Source organism: Sprattus sprattus (assembly GCF_963457725.1).
Source record: "Sprattus sprattus genome assembly, chromosome: 12".
Lineage (NCBI taxonomy): Eukaryota > Metazoa > Chordata > Actinopteri > Clupeiformes > Clupeidae > Sprattus > Sprattus sprattus.
Window position 1 is genome coordinate 29,746,828 of NC_137910.1, and position 21,346 is coordinate 29,768,173.

The window sequence follows — 21,346 nt, forward strand, 5'->3', positions numbered from 1 at the left end:
ACTTTGTTTATGATTTGACAGCAGTGTTTGATTTTGAGCACAGGTAAAACTGTTTTGAGGCGAAAGTTTCATTTTGCAAGGGGATTCAGAGGTTTTGTAAATAGTGCTTGAAGATGAGGTTTTGTGTTTAGAGTTTAGAGAAAATGAGTGACTGTTTCAAGAATGTGTTTTAGCAATTGTAAAAAACTGTAAATGTGCTTATAGTTGTGCAGATCTGAGCCGTTGTTTTGCTCCTTGAGTGAAGGTTTTGATAATTGTGTTACACTTTTGATTTTAGTGTGTATCCGATTGTAAAAAAAACTGTAAATCAATTTTGAGTGGTTGTGTTCAATCAATGACATTTGTTCTCTATTTGTATTTGATTGTTGCCACTTGTGTTTACCAGTATGGATGACATGTGAATTAGAGTGCAGAATGTGTTTTAAGACTGATAATGTGTTTAGAGTTTTGCTGAAAACTCTAAGTGAGACCTGCACATTGTGTTTTACCATGAGAAATAGTTTAAGGTATTGACAACAGACTGCCCAATTAGCTTCATGAGTTCAGGCAACTGAGAACTTTGTTCAGCCAGTGGGTTTTAGTGTTTTAGCAATTGTAAAAAAAACTGTAATGTGTGCTGCCTCTATGTGGAGAATAGTTGTAACTACATGTTCCAAGTATGACATGCAGGTCCGAAATACAATACATACAGTATGTCTTCCTCTGTTTGTCTGCTGTCTGGCTTACTCAGTTTTAAGGCTATTAAGAAAAACTTTGCATGGAAGAATAAAAGAAAGGCTGGGGCAGTCAGGTAGTTTAGTACAGATGCCGTCAGGAGCAGTATGCACCACTCATAGAATTGTGTAGGGCAAGACAACAGTGCAACACACTTCGCCACACAAAGGCACAGGACTGGGCACATATGGAGACTCTAGCATGTTTGTTTCAAAAGGCCATTTTCTTCATGCTTGCACAAAAGAAGAGTGTGGTTCTCAATTAACCCCATTACACCCACCTGCAAACTATTACAGGGCTAAGCTCATACTATTAAGCAGGTTTTAGAACAGTAAATACAGTCACATTTAGCACTTCAACCTCAGACAGACCTTTTCCGTTTTAATCATTATGAAACTGTAGAAGCCCCATTAGAGATGAATCAAAAATGTGGAAGACAGAATAGGCCCTCAAACCCCTTCCAAGGGGCTCAGTCCTGAGGATCGGTTATCTGTCAGCCTGAGCCTGCCTTTTTATAGCGCAATGCAGCAGCTGTCTCTCTGTTCAACGACACCTTCCTGACACACACACGCACACACACACACACACACACACACACACACACACACACACACACACGCACACACACGCACACACACGCACACACACACACACACACACACACACACTCACACACACCGAACACACACACACACACACACACACACACACACACACACATTCACACACTACCCTCTCCTGCAGTGCTCCTCCAGACCAGCATTCACAATCTCACACAGATCGACACACACACACAAGCCCATATACACACACACACACACACACACACACACACACACATATAAGTTCCCCAGCCAGCCGTCAGCCGTAAACTAGTCATGGCAGACAAGAAGAGTGCGCCTGTGGTCAGGAGGAAGCTGGACAGAAAGAAGGAGGTAGACAAAAAGAAGGAGGCCCAGGCGGAGGTAAAGAAGGAGATGCAGGGGGAGGTAAAGGAGAAGGGCAAGGAAAAGAAGCCCACGGACAAGGTGAGGAATGGGGAGGCCCCTGCCGAGGGAGCTGCCGTCAACGGGACCACAAACGGAGTGGCGGCTGGCGGGGAACCCATGAAGAATGGGGACGAAGAGGACAAAGTGGAGCCCATGGAGCTGCCGCCCTTTGAGATCATCTCAGGGTGAGTGACACACTCTGGAGCTTCTTCCCTGTTCAAATACAGAGACACATTTGTGTTGGATATGTATATTTTAGTTGAGTAGTACAGAAAAGGGACAGAAAACATGCATCTGCTGCCTCAGTGTACATCATTTTTTACTATTACGTGTTGAAGATCTGTTGTAACAGGGCAACTTCAGTTAGTTAGGAAATAAGTAATTTACTACTCTTATTTCATTTCCTTTGGTATACATTATCAAAGGGCTCTTGCGTGCTTCACTGATTTATCAGTTGCGGGGGGGAAAATAGCCATGGTGTTATAGCTGATTCAGTAATGGTTTATATTGTTGGGATATTGAATGGTGATAATAGGCTTTATTAAGGTGTTATCCTTATTCATATATTATGTATATGTTATGAAGTGGCTCATTACACCTTTACATCCAAACTAAAGTCCGACTAAATAAGCAAAGACCACACTTTACCTATTTTTTAACAAAATGAATAAACACAAATAGAATCCTAAAAATAAAAACTGGTAATACTTAGAATGTCTGAGCTATTTCTGTGTCCTAACAAGGGACAAGTGGAGAAAAGATGGTGCACCAGTGATAAGCACTATGCCATCAGCCACTACCTCATTCAACATCAAACTATTCTGTACCCATACAACATCAAAGTTGTATTTTTCAAAAACTCAAACGATGAAACACCTCATCAAGGAGCTCTTCAAAGTTCTAAGAAACTTGTGATGGAGTTTATAAAGCCTCTTGAGTCACCAATAGGATCCCCAGTATCTAGAAACTTCAGAAAGGCCCATTACTGATTGTGTATGAATGCTTGCTCCAGCTTACTGGCATACTGATAAGATTTTATATCTGCTGACTGGTCCATTGGTTAAACCCTCTCAAGTACTCAGTTGTGGCCACTAAAACTAAGAACTACATATTTTATTCAACTATGGAATGTGCATCCACCCCAGCTGGACACGTCTCTCTCTGACAATGCAGAAATGGCGGCACCAGCCCAGGCATCCTCTGGCTTGTCAACAGGAACATTTGTTTCTATATTATAATCAATCACAGCTATTATGAAAATGAGGGCCTGGCCCGGGATCCAGCATGCCTAAAGGTGGACAGCTGTGGTGTTAACGGGACGAACATCACAGTGGCCCCAGCCAACCGAGCCTCAGTAGCAGGGATAGAATTGGCAGTCAGCAGTCATAATAGAAGGTTGGCGCAGAGTTAAATGGGACCGGGCTCCCATAGCGAGAGAGCCAAAATTAGCACCGACTTGCCTTCGTGAGCCTCTCCATCTGCTCGCTATGTGAAGCAGTTCCATATCTAAAAGCCCTGCCGACAGCACTGGGTGTGGCCAAAGGGCACTAACGCTACTGGGGGCTTGGACTTGAGGGAGTGGGGGTTGGGGTTGTGGTAGTGGGGGCTGGGGTTGATTTGTGGGAGTGCGGGGGTTGGAGATGTGGGAGTTGCTGCAGTGCTGGTGGATGGGGTGGGCGTCATTTTCGTCTCACGCTAAATGTGAAGAGAGAAGAGCTGCACCTGTTAACTTTGTTCACCTTTCTTGACAGCGAAGGTCATTGAATTAAATGTTCAGAACATCCCCTTTGAAAAAATGAAATCAATTTAGACACAGAACAAGCCTATATGTGCAATATAACGTATTCTCCTGAATCCAAAACATTATTTAGCAGCTCAGGCAGCTTAGGCATACAAAGAGCAGGGCACAGTTTAAAGGCTCTTGTGCTATCAGGTCGCAGTGGTATGCGCAACACTTAAGCCAAAGTCAGGCAGACTTCAAGCCTACTAGGAATGTGTTACTGACCTGGTAACCTGGGAACTATGCATTTGTGGAGGTAGACTGCACAAAGACACAGAACTTAGGCTAAAGGCTAACCTAAGGCTATATGATTAAACTGAACTGTAAAGTTGTTTGTATGTTGTATCTCTCCATGGACAATGAGTACAATATAACTGGTAGAATATAACTGGCTTAAAGCATAGCTCCTTATTTAAGGCTAAGGTTGTACAAGGCGCTCCAGATAAATGAATAATATTAAATACTTTTTATTTTATTATAGTTTTATTTTATAATTCATAGTTAATAGTAAACAATGTTTATTGACGTTCAATTGTGTTCACATTCAGGGCATAGAGTACTTTACTCTCTCATACGCCCACTCTCCCAGACAAAGCTGTTTGTCATGTATTCTGTAAATCCTCCCTAACCCTTTTCACATGAAGAACGCTTTGATGAGACAAAGAATTATTGTATCAATGCATTCTCAGTTGAAGCTGCTTACTGCTTTGAAAACAGAAAATGCACAAAAAAGTATAAGGTGACATGCTGGTTATGTGGCAACCGCGCAAAATAATATTCAGTGTTTTGTAGAAAGCCAGGTGCAAAATCAGAAGGACTCAATGTTGACAAACAATAGAAAACAAGAGAAGAAATATAGAGAGAAACAATGTGACTTTCAAAACTATACTTCATGTTCATTCAAGGCAATGCTGTCCTTTCTTCCAATCTCCCAGGAACCGGATCGACCCTTTCTCCTTCAAGTATCAGTTCAAGAATGTGGAATACTGCTCGGGCCGCAACAAGACCTTCCTCTGTTACCTGATGGACCCTGGCAAAGATGGGCTCCTCTTAAGGGGCTACCTGGAGGATGAGCATGCCACCGAGCACGTAGAGGAGGCCTTCTTCGCGCAAGTACTGCCCTACTACAACCCCAAGTATAAGTACACCACCACCTGGTACGTGTCATCCAGCCCCTGTGCTGCCTGCGCCGCCAAGTTGGCGGAGGCACTGAAGGCCCGGCCCACCCTCCGCCTCACCATCTTCTCAGCCCGTCTCTTCGAGTGGGAGGAGCCAGAGATCCAGGCAGGACTGAGGGCGTTGGCGGCAGCGGGCTGCAAGCTGCGTGTCATGAAGCCGCTGGACTTCACATACACCTGGGACACATTCGTGGAGAACGACTGTGAAACCTTTACGCTGTGGGAGGACTGTCAGGAAAACTACGAGTACTACCAGGAAAAGCTAGCCGACATCCTGCAGTGACAGTGAGTGTGACACTCCACTGTCCGTCCTCCCCCGTCACCCCCCTCACTTTATTACTGTGGAATGGCAAAGGGTTTTAACACTTCCAGACAAATGGGAATCACCAGGTATAGTTAGTGATCATTTTCAAATAACATGTCATTTCTGAATAATATGCTACTGTTATATTTTTAGATCTAGAATGATGTGAAAATATTGTTTTGTTGTCTTCTGCACACAGAAACAAATCAAAACAGAAAGAGTCAGCGGGTTTATGGGTAACAGCCCATCAATTAATGCTGACACATGTTACACATGCTGCAGGCAGTTCATGAGACATCTCTGTTTTTCAGGCAGCATGACCCAATTGTAATACCAGATGTAGGGACCGTTAGGGGCAAGTGAGAGCTGTTAGCAGTGGCATGTTGCCTTCAAGGTCCTTTGCAACAGGATCACATTACGCTAACTCACTTCTCACAGGCATAGACTATAACTGTAAAGTTTCCAAACGAGCCATTGAGTCTATAACTGTTAAATAGTTTAGTTTGTTGGGGTATATTCTGCCATTGTATTTAACGTCTGCTTTTAACCCTGCCTTACATCTTCCTGTTTGAAATGGCTATATTTTTTTAAAGCTGGAGTAAAAAAAGTGCTAGCTGTAGTTGTTGTTGTTGTAAATTTGAAGTAGGTAGATCTTTTTTAGGGGAAGGCCCAATCAGGCCATGGGGGATTAGAAGTGCTATCTGTCTGCCTGACGTCAAACTTGCTCTTGCCAAACAGGAGAACATTGATCACATTTTCGGCAAAGTGTGTTGGAATACCTAGAGTGCTATTTCATATCCAGTGGTTGGTTTAAGACCACCATTATAGTGCCAAACACACACACACATAAGATAGAATGAACCTGTACTTCTATTTATAATTATATCAGTCCATATTGTAAAGATCAGAGGTAGTATCTATGGTTGTATTGTATTTGCTTTGCATTTATTTGATTCCTCTCTTTTTCTTTGTATCAGGACCCAGGAGACCAGTTGGAAAGGATCATGAGGGAAAACACCTGCCTATTTCCTAACAACCAATGCACATTTGTCTGCGTGTATGTGTGTCTGTGTGTGTGTGTGTGTGTGTGTGTGTGTGTGTGTGTGTGTGTGTGTGTGTGTGTGTGTGTGTGTGTGTGTGTGTGTGTGTGTGTGTGTGTGTGTGTGTTTGTATTTGCCTTTGCAAATCATTGTTTCCATGTTTGTGTGAGAGTGTGGATCTGTTTGCTGTGCACTGATTTATGATATTAAACAGAAAATACCTGTAGTTTGTTTATCCACGTTTTTAACTGACATGTTATCCAATCCTGTCAGTAGAACTTGTAGATCTTTTTTTATGAAATCTTAATAATTACACCTATTACCAACTAATTAATACCATCACCTTAATAATGATTACTGATCATTAATTTAGCATTTGTGAAACAGCGTAAAGATGAATGTTATCACTGACCCCTTACAGTGTGTATTATATGTGCCATCAGTCTTTACTTTGCAATAATACATCATGGTTTGAGAGGCATAAATCATCATTCTGCTGAAAGTTCTGGACTTTAAGTTGCTTGTGGACTGAAATTGTTTGTAATGAAAAAAACGTTTTTTACGTGCAATTTCTACATTCTTACTTTAGGGATTAGAAAATACAATATTGTATACAAAATAATGTATTTAGTAAATAAATAAAATTACTTTATTATTAATTTATTAAAGTCAGGATTTTTTAAATCTATTTTGTTTGTGTTTTTTAAACTTATCTACTTAAGAAGATTGGATGATCCTACTAACAATTTCTTTTTTGATTAAACTTTTATCACTCAATTTTGCTTGCATTGTGTAGTATCTAACTTATGAGTCATCAAACATCAAGCATGACCATTTTCTTTTGCATGGAGAACCTACCAGCCAACCTCACCTCTAAAGAACAGTCAAACATATAAACAGAGCTTTTTATTGAACTGCCAGACTGCATACTGACAACCCCTATCAGTCCTCACCTTCCAACCTGGCCTCCTTTCTGCGTAACTGCATAGCAAACTGCATAGCAAAACAGTACTGAGACCTGTACAGTTCCTATAGGTGTGGGCTATATAGAACACATTGCCAAATTTCCCCAGACCAAAATATCATCTCTATTTACAACAGTAGCAGTGCTGGCAACATGTTAACAGAGACTGAACAACAGCACAGTTTTCTACAGTAAAGCACACATAAGGGAATGCACATAAGTAGTATGTAGCTCTGTATTCACATACATTTCCTGTACAATAAAACAAAAGTGGCCACCTTGAAGCACACTGATAGCATTGGCACGAAGTTTAGAAACCATGAAATGTACAGTGAAAAAGCTATTTTTCTGAACTAGGCAGTACAGCTGTAATATGAGGTCTGAAGATGTCACTAAACAGTGACTCCATTGCCCCCATGTGGCCACTGCTGTCCTTAGCACCCTGAGCGAAGAGCTGCTGTGGATGGTCAGAACAACACCTTGAAGGGTCCTCATCAACGGCAACTGCTCGGGCTTTAGCTGTGTGGAGCCCCTCTATGGCGCTCGAGAGCCATATAAGCCTCTTGAGACTCTGAATGGAGCGGCCACGGTCATGCAACAGCTGATGTTCAGTCACTGCTCTCCTGGGAGAGAGACAAACCGATAAAGAGAGAGAAAGAGAGTATAAGGCACATAAGGTGTTTGTCTAAACTAGATTGAACCTAAACCAAACTCAGAATTTGCACTTGTGAAGATTTTAAATGAACAGTACTGAAAAGAACACAAGCTATCTGAAAGTGTATAAACAGTAAGCGATGAAACTACAGTATTAATTCTACTTCTACAAAAATGAATGTAAGTGAAATTAAATGTAACATTATTCATGACAACAGGGTGAAAGCCAGGTGTTCAATCGACTGTGTGGAACTAACATGTCATACTACATAAAAACTGTTATGCTTGTTTATACATCAGCACAGACTTGTTAAAGAACATTTTGGTCAGACACTCACCGTCGGTCATCATGACACTGAACAGCTGTGAAAACCACAAGGACCAGAATAGCTACAGATTGTGACTGGGATGCAAGCATTGTCTAGACACAGAAAAAAACACAATTACAACTTGAATATGCACTTCTTGCATTCATTTAAAAAAAAAAATACAATACATTCCATTACCACTTCCATTCCATGACTTTGACTACTGTCACAATGCATATTCTTCAATTATACTGACACCAAGATTCATTTTTCACAAAAAAATCAATTATACTTATATTTACATTGAAATTAAAGGCAAAAACCTGTTCCTGACTGATGACAAGCTTCCAGGTGTCGTAGCTATCCTTGGTCCCTTGACAAACTTGCCTGGTTATGTGTGTGGCACATCGGCTTTTATATGCTGAGCAGAAGAATTGATACACACATCCTCCCCATCCATCCCTTCACCTAACGTTTGATCAGTATTTGAAAGAGTGCGTCATTCTGGCATTGTCAGACACCCCCACAGAAATCAGGTAGAAATGAATTGATCTCCTATTTAAATGTAAATATTTCAAGAGGTGAATTTAAGGCTATGTTAAGATGCATCTGCACCTAGTACATGGCTTTTATTATTTTTGTATTGATTGACATTTGAAAAATAAAAAAAATGAAAGTGCAATGAGTCATTGCTATAATCATATTAATGGTTTATCTGGATGACGATGATATTTTTTTGCGTTCCAGCATATTTTCTATACCTTCTTCTGTTATTCAGATTTTTGTGCTACTTTAATCCTTTATTCTCTGGTGAAGATAGTGACTTCAAAGGGATTTTCTGTATTATTCTCTCTTTACTTTCATTTTTGTGTAAACCCCTGTCATTCATTGATTAGTGTAGGCTGTTTATATTTCTTAAAAAGAATGCAAATACATTATTTTCTATTACAATCTGGTGACGCAAAAATGACATGAATGGGCCAATTCATGCACGTTTCACGCAGACACTTCCCTTAAACTTTCCACTGGTGCCCAAATCAGGACTCATACAGCATAATTAGTTTAAAATCCTCCTACGTTTCATGCTAGTTAAAATTCCTTTATCATGGAATTGCTACAGAGTCCTCAGCACATGCACTATCCCATCCATCTCACACAATTACGCCATATAAATGCATCGTCGTGGCACAGAAACGATCACCTTGACGACCTTTGATTGCACTGGTTTCTCCTTGAGAGCAATGCCTGATAGAGGAAAAGGTGGTGGGAGGGGGAAAAGAGAGGTAGGCCAGTCTGAAGCACTGAAAATTCTTGCCTGTCCAAAAGCTTTTGGCTAGCAACAGGAAATTTCCTTTAGTTGTTCAAACTGTCTGCCTAATAGAAGATAGGCCTCCAACCTAAATAAACTGATTTATGTATTTGCATTGTTTTTCAGCTAAACCATTCATTTGTAGTTTGCTAAAAGCTTAGACAAACCTGTTGCATGAAACAGATTTAACAATCAGTTAAATTACACCCATAATTTTACAACCTTTTCACAAATGACTCATATCTAGCCTGGTGACACCAGCCTACGTATTTCCGCCTGAATTGATTTCAAGCTCATACTCAGTCTGGCCCAACCCCATTGACAATCGTCTCCAGAACTCAAAATTGTGCAGGACCAATCAGCGAACAGTTCAGAGCTGTGACGCAAAACTCGCCTTGGAGGAAAAGACATGAAAAGCTATCGGAAAAGTTGTCTCAACTCTCGAGAACATCAGAAAATTAAAAGGAGAACAAGAGTATTTTCCTGTAAGTTTTATGATTGGAAAGGACGTTGTAGCTCTTCTCCCAACTGGCTTTGGGAAGAGTTTAATCTAACGAATGCTTACTAAACGTTGCTGATTGGTTAAGGGAACTCCAATGATTTTAAACCTCAAGATAAGCACCCGCCCATCTCGGAAACCAAAATGCATTGGGTTGGCCCAGACTGAAAGACGGAATGAAATGGAGTCACAGGCTGGTAATGGCCAGGCTAACTCATATCCCCATTAGAGTAAAACGCATTTCTCCTTTCTCACGACACCAAAAACACCACTGAATGCGATTGTGCCACTGCACAATGAAATTAACATTTAAAAAATGGTTTCAGCAATTTGCAGTGCCTATTTGCAAGACACGCAACCCACATCTCTGTGAAGTTGTCAATGATTGGGATATGAACAAAACTAACAACAACAAAAACGTTTATATTTATATTGTTTACTCACTTTGTCTGCACTCTCCAGGGTTAAAAATTAGGTTAAAAAGTGGGGAAGAGTACCCTATGTGGTGTCCAGGCATAGCCTGTAAAGTGTGCTACCTATTGACCTCATTGGAACAAACCTTCATAGACTGATTTTGTCAAAATTATTAGACTGGCCTGGGACAAATAAAAATGGTTCCCCTTCAATATAGGGAATAAATCTGTTTGTTAGAAGTTGTAGAACAAAATTTCTTGATTTCTAGATGTAAAAGTGGGGAAATGTCGTCTGCAGCCTTTCGAGTGCATGGCCTATTAACCTCAATGGACCAAACTGACAAACACTGATTCTGCAAAAGTTGTTAGGCTTGGAAACCTCTTGATTGTACCCCCATTTTATGGTCAAATCTGTTTGTTATAAGGTGTAGAAAAAGATTATAAAATAAAAAAGTGGTGAATTGATTTCAGCTTTTCACGTGTGCTGCCTATTAACTTCCACGGACCAAACTGACAAACTCTGATACTGCAAAAGTTGATAGGCTAGGAAAAAACCTCTACTCCAATATATGGGTCATATCTCTTTAACTTAAGGCAACAGTTTTCCGTCTATAACAGTGAACGCTACACCACAGTTTTCAGTACACTTCAAGTTTTAATCAAATCTTATAAAATATGTACACTGGTAAGTAAAACTCTGATATGAACTGTTAAAGGAAGGATCCACAACGTTTTGTGCCGAGAGATATTTATTTAAATTGAATGTAAGTTTGTTCAGTTAAAACTCTGTTTCCCAAGAGGCACTTGAAATAATCATATACTACTGGGTTTGAGGTTAGGATGTGAACAGCAACAATTTCAAAGTCAATGTCGAGATACACGGATATAGAGTACTACACATCCAGATCTCCGACAGCCAAACAGTTGACAGCACTCTCAGCATCTGAACCCAGCATCTGTATGCACGTCTTGTTGTACTTGATCTGTGGCCTTGTTTTGACTGCTGGTTAGCTTACTGTATTTCACTGGTTGAAGTTGACATTGTTTATGGTTTATGAACTATAGATCGATAGATTAAGTGATAGTTTAGTGAGTTTAGTCAGTAAGTTAGTTAGTTAGTTAAGTCAATTATCATAAGTTCTGGTGACCTCTCTTTTGCTTCATGTATCGCCTTAATGTTGTTTCAGTGTCCCAAACAGCTGGTAGCCTATGGTTCAAAAATTGCCTTGACACCACTCAGTCATGAATAAAAGATAAATTATTGGTTTACTTCCAGGAGTTATTGTATTGCCCTTTCCCCCTATATATTATTTATACTGTCACATTTGCTTTTTCTAGTCTCAAATCAATTGTATGCCACAAGTATTCTTTATAATACTATAGCGCCGAAATAATAACAAATGATTTAGAAATGAATAAAGCAGTAAGAGTCATGAAGAAAAGCAAAGTTTTTATTTACAAAAATGCAATGGCAATTGCAATTGTGGTGAAACCATACAACCATCAGAAAGAACATTGACTGGAGGGGGGCCCATGCCATGTAATGTAATCTCTGATCGTATACTGTTCACGTAAAGCACAGTCTATGTTGTTAACAAGACCTAGTGTTAGCTCCCTTGGTAAGTACCATTACAGTGCTAATGTGGGTATCATACCTTATATACAACTTTAGCTTAGATTCGCAAGTTAGGTTAGCATTTTGTCTAGCTACTTTATATCTTTGTGGAAAAACAATGTAGGGGAGAAGGGTGATTTGTGCCAGCGGGGAAGTTGTGCCAGCCCTTATTTCTAGGGAACCATAGAAAAGTGCCAGTGAGCTGTATAGAGAATTGCATTCAATTTGGACTTCATTTAAGTTTCATTTTGTTCTGAACATGATTGTGTTCATGTACATTTCCTTTAAAGAGAATTGACTCAACTCAACTTTGTCCTGATGTGTTTAGGAAGCCCTAGGCCTTGTTTAAGAAAATGTACCTTTGTTGTGCTCATGTGGCGCAATATGCTTGTAGAAAACCTGCCTTTGATGTTGTAAAATAACTTTAAATAAACCTTAAATGAGTAATTTTGCATTTAATTTGTCTAGCTTGTATATAGCATCACAGTTTCTGAGATGCAAATATACTGTTCGACTTCAATAATCAATGGCACAATTTACCCCAATGTATTCTTTTTAATGGCACAACTTACCCCGCAACGGTGCAAATGTTGTGCCACAAGACCACTTTTTTTCAGAAAGCTATATTTCAGATCCAAAGTGATTGTTCCCAAGGATGCACCACAAATATATGTACATATTTTAGTTGGAACCATTACTGTCATGGCCTCGCTTAGAAGTCACTTTAAGTAAAAACTGGCACAACTCACCCCACTCTCCCCTATGGCTTTTGCAATGCAAAACGATTCGCAGTGTATCCAGCCTACTCCGAATACGAGGATGTTATGCACGCGAGTTGAGCCAAATTGTCAATATATGGCGCTGTCAGAATGTTGGAGTTTGTTGGAAATTGCTCTACATTGGTCAGACATTCTACAACTTTACCCGATCAGACAGAACATGTTAAACTCCTTCAACAGTACCCAACAATGATCAAAACACCAACTGCTGGCGCACAATGACCCGACTGTTGGTGTTTCTTGTATAATGTTGGCGTTTGTCGGGGCAGTGTGCAAGCTCTTACTACATTAGTGACACTGAATTTCACCGATCTCACGGATGTCCACTCCCAACAGCATAAAATAATAATTAAAAGTCCAATAGACTGCCGAGCAGTGTGAGACTGCTGTGTTCGGACGGTGCGGCTGACAGTCGGCATAACAGTCACAGCCTATTAGTCAACGTCAACGATGTATCAGCATTTAGAAGGGAAGAACCATGGTAAATCAGTGAACAACTTATATGTATGGTGCGAACGTAGATTTGTTTGCTTGCGCGTATTGTCGTTGTGTGTAAGTGGGGGGGGGGGGGGGGTTAACTTGCCAGGTTACACGAACATTCAAAGTAGCCTTCAGATTTATATGACATTTTAAAATGAAATGCTTAATATATCAGCACCATAATATCAAAGACACTAGAAAAGTCTATACATTTGAAAAAAATCTGCATATTTGTACAAGTGTGGCATGACACGGGGGTGGAGCTAGGACTAACCAGAGCACGACTACGCCACCCTGGGAATTGCGCCCAAGGAAATAGTTAAGGTGATACCAAACTAGCCCACTAGGGGCACACAGGTTCATGAACTGAGGAAGCTGAGACGTGTTTCCATAAATAATAAATATATTTTATTAAATGACACCAATGTAAAAGACAATACACGATTAAGAGGCAGACACAGGACAGCACAGACAAATCAACGACACACACAAGCTGGACTGAGGCTTACCAGTCAGGCAGAGTTATCAAGGGAAGTGGGGTATTACCTCCAGAAGGTCACAGCGCACGTGCACCGCTCACACCAAATGCACACACTCAAACCCAGTGAAAAAGGTGTATTCACACATCAATGGGTTCCAATCCACACACACACACACACACACACACACACACACACACACACGGGAGATAGCACCCCCACTAAGGGAGGGAGCAGGGGCGTAGCAAGCTTTTCAAAAGTGATGGGGATGGATGTGATTTGTATATTAACAATAGAAACGATGGATACAATGACAGAGGTGTACAACATGTATAACATACAAGATATAAAAAGCATCCCATTTAAATGAGTGATACTGACATCATTGAAAGACAGATGCATTGATTAATGCATCCTTGGCCAGGATATTTATAACATGCTAGTATGCCTAATGAGTTCGTGATTCACAACTTCACCAGGCGTGAAGAAGCCTCGGAATCTGAATGTAATGTTCAAGCAAACACATTTGCAAAAAATAATAAATCATTGAATATTAGGTCTGCCTAATATTCGTTCGAATTATAGGCTATATATATTTTTAATAGGCCTAATCGAATTTATTATAGCCTATTAACGAAGTTCGGAGTCAAAGCTATAGGCTACTGAAAAGGCAGGCTGTCGCCTAAAACTGTGTTGGCTCATTAAAAACTGATGCTAATTATCTTGGAAAATTCTCTAACTGCAGTCAAGTGGTCATTGCTTGTATCAAACCATTGTGAATTTCTCGTAACATTAAAACAGGAGACGACTTACTCCTTGTAAAAGACTGATGCTCAGAGCTCCAATGGTTTCCTCAGGTGAACGACATTTTCAGAAGATCAGTGGCGCGCAATGCCAGGATGCTTTATTTTCATTGGTTGCTGGATTAAATCTTACCCAGATAGAAAATATACGCTTTTTCTGATTGGCTATTGTGTAGCCCAGTTCTGTTTTTCGGATTGGCTGATAAGTGGCACCTCATGTCAGACTCCAGGGGATTCGGGGAGACATGCTTGATTCCTCCATGGTGAGGGCAGCGCGGCCAGGTCATGTTTGCGCGCTGCGCACATTATATAGCCTAGAGGTTTTTTTCAGCGTGAGAAATACGATGTGTGGCGGGAGAGCGTGATTAAAGACAAAAATGGGTGACTGTCACGCTCAATGCGTGACACTTGAGAGCCCTGCCGTTTGTGCAAAACTGTGGAAAAACTGCAGAAAGTGTGGGTGTTGAACCCTCTCACCGGGAAAAGTGTGAGTGTTAAAACACCCACATCCCCCACGGGTGCGACGCGCCTGGGAGGGAGAGGATAAACCACCAAGCCTTTGGCAACCAGCACAGTTAACAAGAATAAAGAAACAAACAGAAAGGTAAATAAAGAACTAAACAAACAGAACCAAAACAAATGTAGCCAACTGAGGCAAACACCAAGAAACAGACAAGAAATACGAAACAATAATACACGGCGACAGACACACACAAACAAACACGCTGCAGCTGCTTGGAGGGAGGACGAGACGCGAGGCCACTCGCCACAGCAGGCCACAAAACAGCGACGTGAGACGCTAGCTAGAAGCTAGATGTATAACAAGTATCAGCAAACAGCGTTGTCAACCGGCCCCAGCTAATTCCTACGGGAGAAAAATAGTAACGTTACCATCACACGAACGCCAGTAGTACTAATATTAAAGCTAGCCTACCAAGCATCCGGGGGCACAGCACACAGGACGGTACAGGCAGCAGCTACGATGTGTCTTATCTAAGTACAGTACACAGAGCACAGTTGAGTAGCTAGCTAAAACACAACCGTTCATTCATAAAAAGAAGGACCCACACATACCTGCACGTAGCGCACAACCGACATACAGTTCGACTCGGTGTGAAACCGAAGCGCTGGGAAGGAGGACCCAACCAAACAAAGTTACTCCACGACAAACAGGTGGACAGGAGCTCGATGCAACAGGTACCACGAGATACGGCGCATGCCCAGATGGCACGTAGTTGCCCATATATAGGAGCTAAGGAGAGTGTCAAAGCGGCACTTAATTAGGGCTGAGACAGGCGGGGAGAAGCAAACAGACAGAGCAATGACGTCAGCTTCTACCCGTCCTGCTACACAAGCAACATTAAAGCTGTATTATTTATGAAGTTATCGTAATAGTTTATCTAACATTTAGCCAAATTGATCTGATATGCATGAATTGAGAATTGAATAAGCTAAATTGCTAAAAATGTGGGCGGGGGAAGTGGTAGAGCACTGCTCTCCCATGCCCACATCCATGGCTGAAGTGCCCTTGAGCAAGGCACCTTACCTGATCACTGCTCCCCGGGCGCTGCTAAAGGCAGCTCACTGCTCCGGGTTAGTGTAAATTCACTTCAATCTGTGTGTTCACTATGTGCTGTGTGTGTGTCACTACCCTGGATGGGTCAAATGCAGAGGTGGAATTCAGAGTGTGTGTGTCTACACCACCTCTGCCATAGAGTCACTTTCACTTCACTTTCACATTACTTCACTTCAAGAAGGTAGCCTTACAATTGAAATGTACATTGGAAAGGTACATTGATTGTAAAATGTGATTGTTTGAAGTTGCAGAACATGATTGTAGAATACAAATTGACATCTAACCTCTGTAGGCCAAATTGACATACACTTACACCGCAAAAAAAAGCTGTTACACTAAGAACAATTGTACCCCCTCAATATAGGGGTCCAATTTCTTTTTTAGAAGGTGTAGAACAAGATTCTGAAATAATAAGCGGGTCGTCCATGTGGTGTACGCAACTTTTTAAAGTGTGTAACCTATTGACCTCTTAAGGCCAAATTGACATACACTGATACTGCAAAGGTTATTAGGCTGGGTAAAAAAAACTGTTTATTAGAAGGTGTAGAACAGGATTCTGAAATAAAGATTGTATTCATTATTATCGTCTTGTTAGAACATTCAATCTGACTAACTGAATGTTGCTGCTGTCTGCTGTCTATTTATGTTGCACGATATGATCAAAGGAGGTCATTTCATGTCCACTGTAAACTGTGCTGTGTATGGCTGACAATAAAGCTCTACTTGACTTGACTTGACAGATAGTTATTACATTCTGCCTCACACCTACATATCTTGTACTGTACAAATAGGGCCTACTCATACATCACAGTTTCATTTCCATATGCAATTTATATATTGTCTCTATTGCATTAACACCAACGGAAAAAGGAAGAAATATAACTAGATAGTATAAGTTAGTCACTGGCAAGAACAACAGGACACAGACACTGTATTTGTATGTGTGTGTTCACAACTGAAAGAAAATGATGACTGTTAGTAGTCCTTATATCACGGTTACTGTCAAAAGTGATCGATTATGGTAATAAAAGGTCTAATATTTGTGTCATTTCTGATGAATGTACGCTTTGTTGTGTGGTGGGTATCTGGTAGGTTGTCATGCTCTGATATATGTCGGATGTTGTGTGACAGGTCATAAACTTACCCCAAGACTCCTACCCCTCTTCAGAGTCAGTGGTGTTGTGAGAATGAGTTAGAATCACTATGTTATTAGGTTTCCTCCGGTAGGAGGTAACCTATTGTTATTGTAGGCTTTCTTATTATGTTAGTACCATGGGAGTCAATGGCAGCCCCTAGAACCATATGGTAACTTTTTGTGAAATTTGGCACACTCATTAAGGACAGTCCCTTCTTCATTCACACCAAGTTTCATGGCTCTCATTACACCACTCTAGCGCCACCAACAGGTCAAAGTTGGACTTTTGTAACACACGCAACTTTTGAACCGTATGACCGATTTTCAAAAATGAGGTACCAATGGATTCCCTGGATCAAGACGAATTAAACACACCCTATGGCGTCAATTTCCGGTTATATAGATTTTCTGCTATTTCCGGTTTTATCAAAAACCTTTGAAAGCCTACTCCTCCTACAATTTTTGGCAAATCTTCATCAAAATCACCAGAGATGATCTTCAGACCTAGCCTCACAAAAGTTGTAAACAGAATTTTGATCCTCACAACCGTTTGTCCGGTACAGCCACTCAAATTCAGCTGAAAAGTCGCCAAACAGGAAGTGAAGTCATATCTTGGCTAATCTTTTTGAAATCAACACCAAACTTGATATGTCACTGGAAGACACTACAACATGTTCCCATGTGAAAAGGCAATTTCATATCTTCAAAAATGATTGATATAAAGCAAATTGGATACATTGTTAACGCTAAAATAATGCTTTACACATCAACAGGTCAAAAAGTGATACTCTGATTCAATCACAAGTTCATGTGAAGACACTTGAGAATGTTAAGTATACAAATCTGAAAAAAAGTTGACTGTAAGATGAAAAGTGGATTTTTGGTGAATATTTGAAACATGCATGCTTGGCTAATTTCTAGGGTGTTTTTCGGTAGAAGTTCTCTCTCTCTCTCTGCTCCTTTGCGCGTGTGTGCTCCAGATTCTCTCTCTCTCTCTCACACACACACACACACACACACACACACACACACACACACACAGGGACAGGCTCCTGTGACACGCACAAGCACACACACACAACATTTAAGGAAATGTAGGGATGACCACACCCCTTCTCACTCTTAGCTTGAAGCCATGGCCCTTGAGGATCTTCAAAGTAATGCATTTGAAATGTAATATCCCATTGGCAAGTCTGCAGCATGGATCTTTCTATACATGACAAATTGTCACAAAAATAAATTTGGTTCGCAATGTCTGGAGGAGGAAACCACCATCGCTGCTTGCAGCTATATTTTGGTTTATAATTGTTTTCATGTAAATTCCTGATGCATGGGTATCCTGTCCTGACGGGGCATAAGTTAAACACAGCTCTCTGTAAGTTAAACACAACTCTCTGTGAGTGCTGAGTGGATGCCCTCAAACTGTCATTAGTTGTCAGGCGCTCAAGCACAGCAAAAGTTTGGTCAGCCTGTGAGATGTCATTCTTTCATTCTATTATAGCCAACTTTAACACGATATATACATAACCCCCATGGTCTAATGGTAATGATACCGGCTTATTCAATCTGGTGATCTGGGTTTGATTCCTAGTGGGGGCAATATATATATACAGTGGTGGCCAAAATTATTAGAACACCTGACAGATCTGAGAATAATTAGCTTTTTTTTGCCTCCAAAACATGATTTAATTTCATAATGTTCATGAAACATGCAGATGGCTGTTCTGAGCACAAAAAAATATCAGATGAAGTGAGTCCTACTGTTTTTAACCACTTTTAACTTTAATAAGTGGTACGTCCACCTTTTGCAGCAATTACAGCAGCACATCTCTCTGGCATAGAGTCAATATATTTCTTGACAACTTCAACACAAATGTTATCCCATGCCTTCTGCAACTCAAGCCAAAGGCTTTCCTTGGAATTTACAATAGATCTGTCGAGTTTATTTTCCAACTTGCCCCGAAATTGCTTGATTGGTTTGAAGTCCGGACTTTGATAGGGCCGGTTCATCATTATCAATGTTCCAGCAGATTCCTTGTCGCCAGTAGATCCGGCAATAGTTAAAATAATGTTTAGGGTCTTTGTCCTCTTGGAAAATAAATCCAGGCTCAATAAGATGTCTCCAAGAAGGAACTCCGTGCCTCACCAGAATGTTGTGGTATACTTTTGTATCCATGATGCCATCAATTTAGCCAAAGTCACCTGTTCCTGAGGCTTAAATTGCACCCCACACTATAATACTACCCCCTCCTTGTTTAACTGTTGGCAAGAGACACTAATTTTTATATCTCTCCCCCTCATTTGTGGAACATACACGCTTTGCTTGTTGCCAAACTATTAAAACCTGGACTCATCAGTACACAACACTTAAACCAATCTTTCTTTGTCCATTTCTTGTGTTCTTTTGCAAATTTCAGGCGTTACACTCAATTGTTCTCTTTCAGTAATGTTTCTTTGCTGCTATTCTGCCAAAAAGTCCTTCTTCTCCCAGTTTCCGAAGGACAGTTCTTGAAGACACTGTTGCACCATTAGTCATTGTGATGTTAATCTCGTCACACAGTTCTTGTAAAGTCTTTCTTCGGTCCTGAAGACTGAGAATTTTGAGATGCTTCACTTGTGTGTCTGAGAGTTTCTTTTTGAAACCTCTCCCCTTTCGGTTCTGGTGCCATGGTGGTCTAAAGTGTACTTTACAGTGCTTGGACTGCATCTCAAGTCCTTGGCTATGCGGCAGTAACTCCAGCCAGCATAAAAAAAGCCTTTATTCGAACCCGTTGCTCATTGTTAGCTCCTTCTTCACCTTAGCCATGTTCAAAGAGCATCATGTGCTTCAAGACTGCTTCTAGAGGCTTTGGATCTATACCATTTGGTGGTGTGGCCTCAGTGACAAAACCCTGATGTTACCAATCACTTAATGAGCAGGATAGGCCTTGTACATTCAAAAAAATCGCCGAGCTGTGTCCTAAGACTCTTGCATCACCATCCATTTAACCACAATAACACCTGACAATGATTACACAAGTAATTTGGCTTCTTCTGTGCAGGAACATGATTGTGTGAAATTGACAGTGAAATAGGCCTAGCTTGTTTTTGCACGGAAAATGACCTAAATCTCATTATGATGGCTCTATTCTATGGTTTATAGAGCATAATGATGACTTTGTAGATATTTCATTAGTTTTTAGGGTATTTTAATGGCCAATTCAACAAAAACAACTGAAAACTCTTAAATATGTCTAGTGTTCTAATAATTTTGGCCACCACTGTATATATATATATATATATACATATATATAAATTAGTCTAAAAGACTTAGTTTTGTTTAACATAAATGCTAAGGCTTGCCCCATTAGACCTTCGTTCATGAGATAGTAACTCAACAAAAGAAGATATAGTTGAACAGCACACACACACACACACACACGTACACACCCAGATGCACTGTATACTAATAGTTATGTTCTAAACAATAAAACAGGGATATATATACGTGACTGTATATTTTAGTTTAATCCAAAAACGAGTGATGAATTGAAGACACATATACACACTTACACATATACACACATATACACACACAGACACACACACACAAACAAAGTGAATACAACATTGAAATATACCTCAAGAACAAAAAATCATGTGGCGTAGATGGCGGGTACAATCAAATGCTGAAACACAGCACAGTTAAATTAAGAGAGGCTCTCCTGAAATTATTCAATTTAATCCTGTCTTCAGGCCCCTTTCCAGAAGAATGGAAAGGTGAACCACGTCACACCAATTCTTAAAAAAAGGTGACAAACTTAAACCTGACAACTATAGAGGCATCACACAAGGCCGCAATTTAGGGAAATATTTTTCTGGCATCCTGAACAACAGAATAACACAATTTATCCAGAACAATAATATCATAAATTCATCCCAGATAACCTTTTTTTTCAGACCAACTGATGATATAAACACAGCACATACACTCATAGAGGAACATGTACAAAATGTTAAAAAGGTAAAATATTTGGTTGTTTTATAGACTTTAGCAAAGCTTTCCACTCAGTATGGCATGATGGACTTATGTTGTAATTAATTCATAGTGGAATTGGAGACTAAGGGCCCTATTTAGACGATCAGAAACGCAAGTAGGACGGAGCCAAACGCATTATAACAGCGGAAAAAACACACTTGCGCCCAGCGTTCCCTTTAAGAGCGAGGAGCGCATATTCCATAGCGGCTTGTTATTATAATGGCGGAATTACCTGGAGGAAGACATGATGGCAGCACTCCGATCCTATCCGATTCTCTCCATGGGGGGTTAACTGCTCTATCTCAAAGC

The 21,346-nt window shown here is 40.5% G+C and overlaps 2 protein-coding genes across 3 annotated transcripts; one reads left to right on the forward strand and one right to left on the reverse strand.

Annotated features, from left to right (window-relative positions):
• Nucleotides 1-1,490: 1,490 nt before the first annotated feature.
• On the forward strand, nucleotides 1,491-6,782 carry apobec2a (apolipoprotein B mRNA editing enzyme, catalytic polypeptide-like 2a). Of its 2 annotated transcripts, none has more exons than XR_013968847.1 (3): nucleotides 1,491-1,888; nucleotides 4,419-5,051; nucleotides 5,943-6,782. XR_013968847.1 is itself a non-coding variant. In XM_080848738.1 (3 exons), exons 1-2 carry the CDS (start codon nucleotides 1,593-1,595, stop codon nucleotides 4,942-4,944), a joined length of 822 nt encoding a protein of 273 aa, XP_080704864.1. In that variant the 5' UTR covers nucleotides 1,493-1,592; the 3' UTR covers nucleotides 4,945-4,946; nucleotides 5,943-6,782. The 2 variants fall into 2 exon arrangements, 1 of the variants encoding a protein (XP_080704864.1); XM_080848738.1 differs by having other exon boundaries at nucleotides 1,493-1,888; nucleotides 4,419-4,946.
• Nucleotides 6,783-7,309: 527 nt separating this feature from the next.
• On the reverse strand, nucleotides 7,310-15,406 carry pth4 (parathyroid hormone 4; the record flags this gene model as incomplete). The annotated part of the gene is made up of 3 exons (XM_080849178.1): nucleotides 7,310-7,592; nucleotides 7,962-8,044; nucleotides 15,383-15,406. The coding sequence occupies 3 exons, from the start codon at nucleotides 15,404-15,406 to the stop codon at nucleotides 7,310-7,312; spliced, it is 390 nt and encodes a 129-aa protein (XP_080705304.1).
• Nucleotides 15,407-21,346: the final 5,940 nt, after the last annotated feature.

Excerpts from the sequence above, each read along its gene's own strand:
- apobec2a (XM_080848738.1), top strand. The coding sequence starts at position 1,593 with ATGGCAGACAAGAAGAGTGCGCCTGTGGTCAGGAGGAAGCTGGACAGA. Across the intron at positions 1,889-4,418 it reads CCCTTTGAGATCATCTCAGG|GAACCGGATCGACCCTTTCT; the intron begins GTGAGTGACACA and ends CCAATCTCCCAG.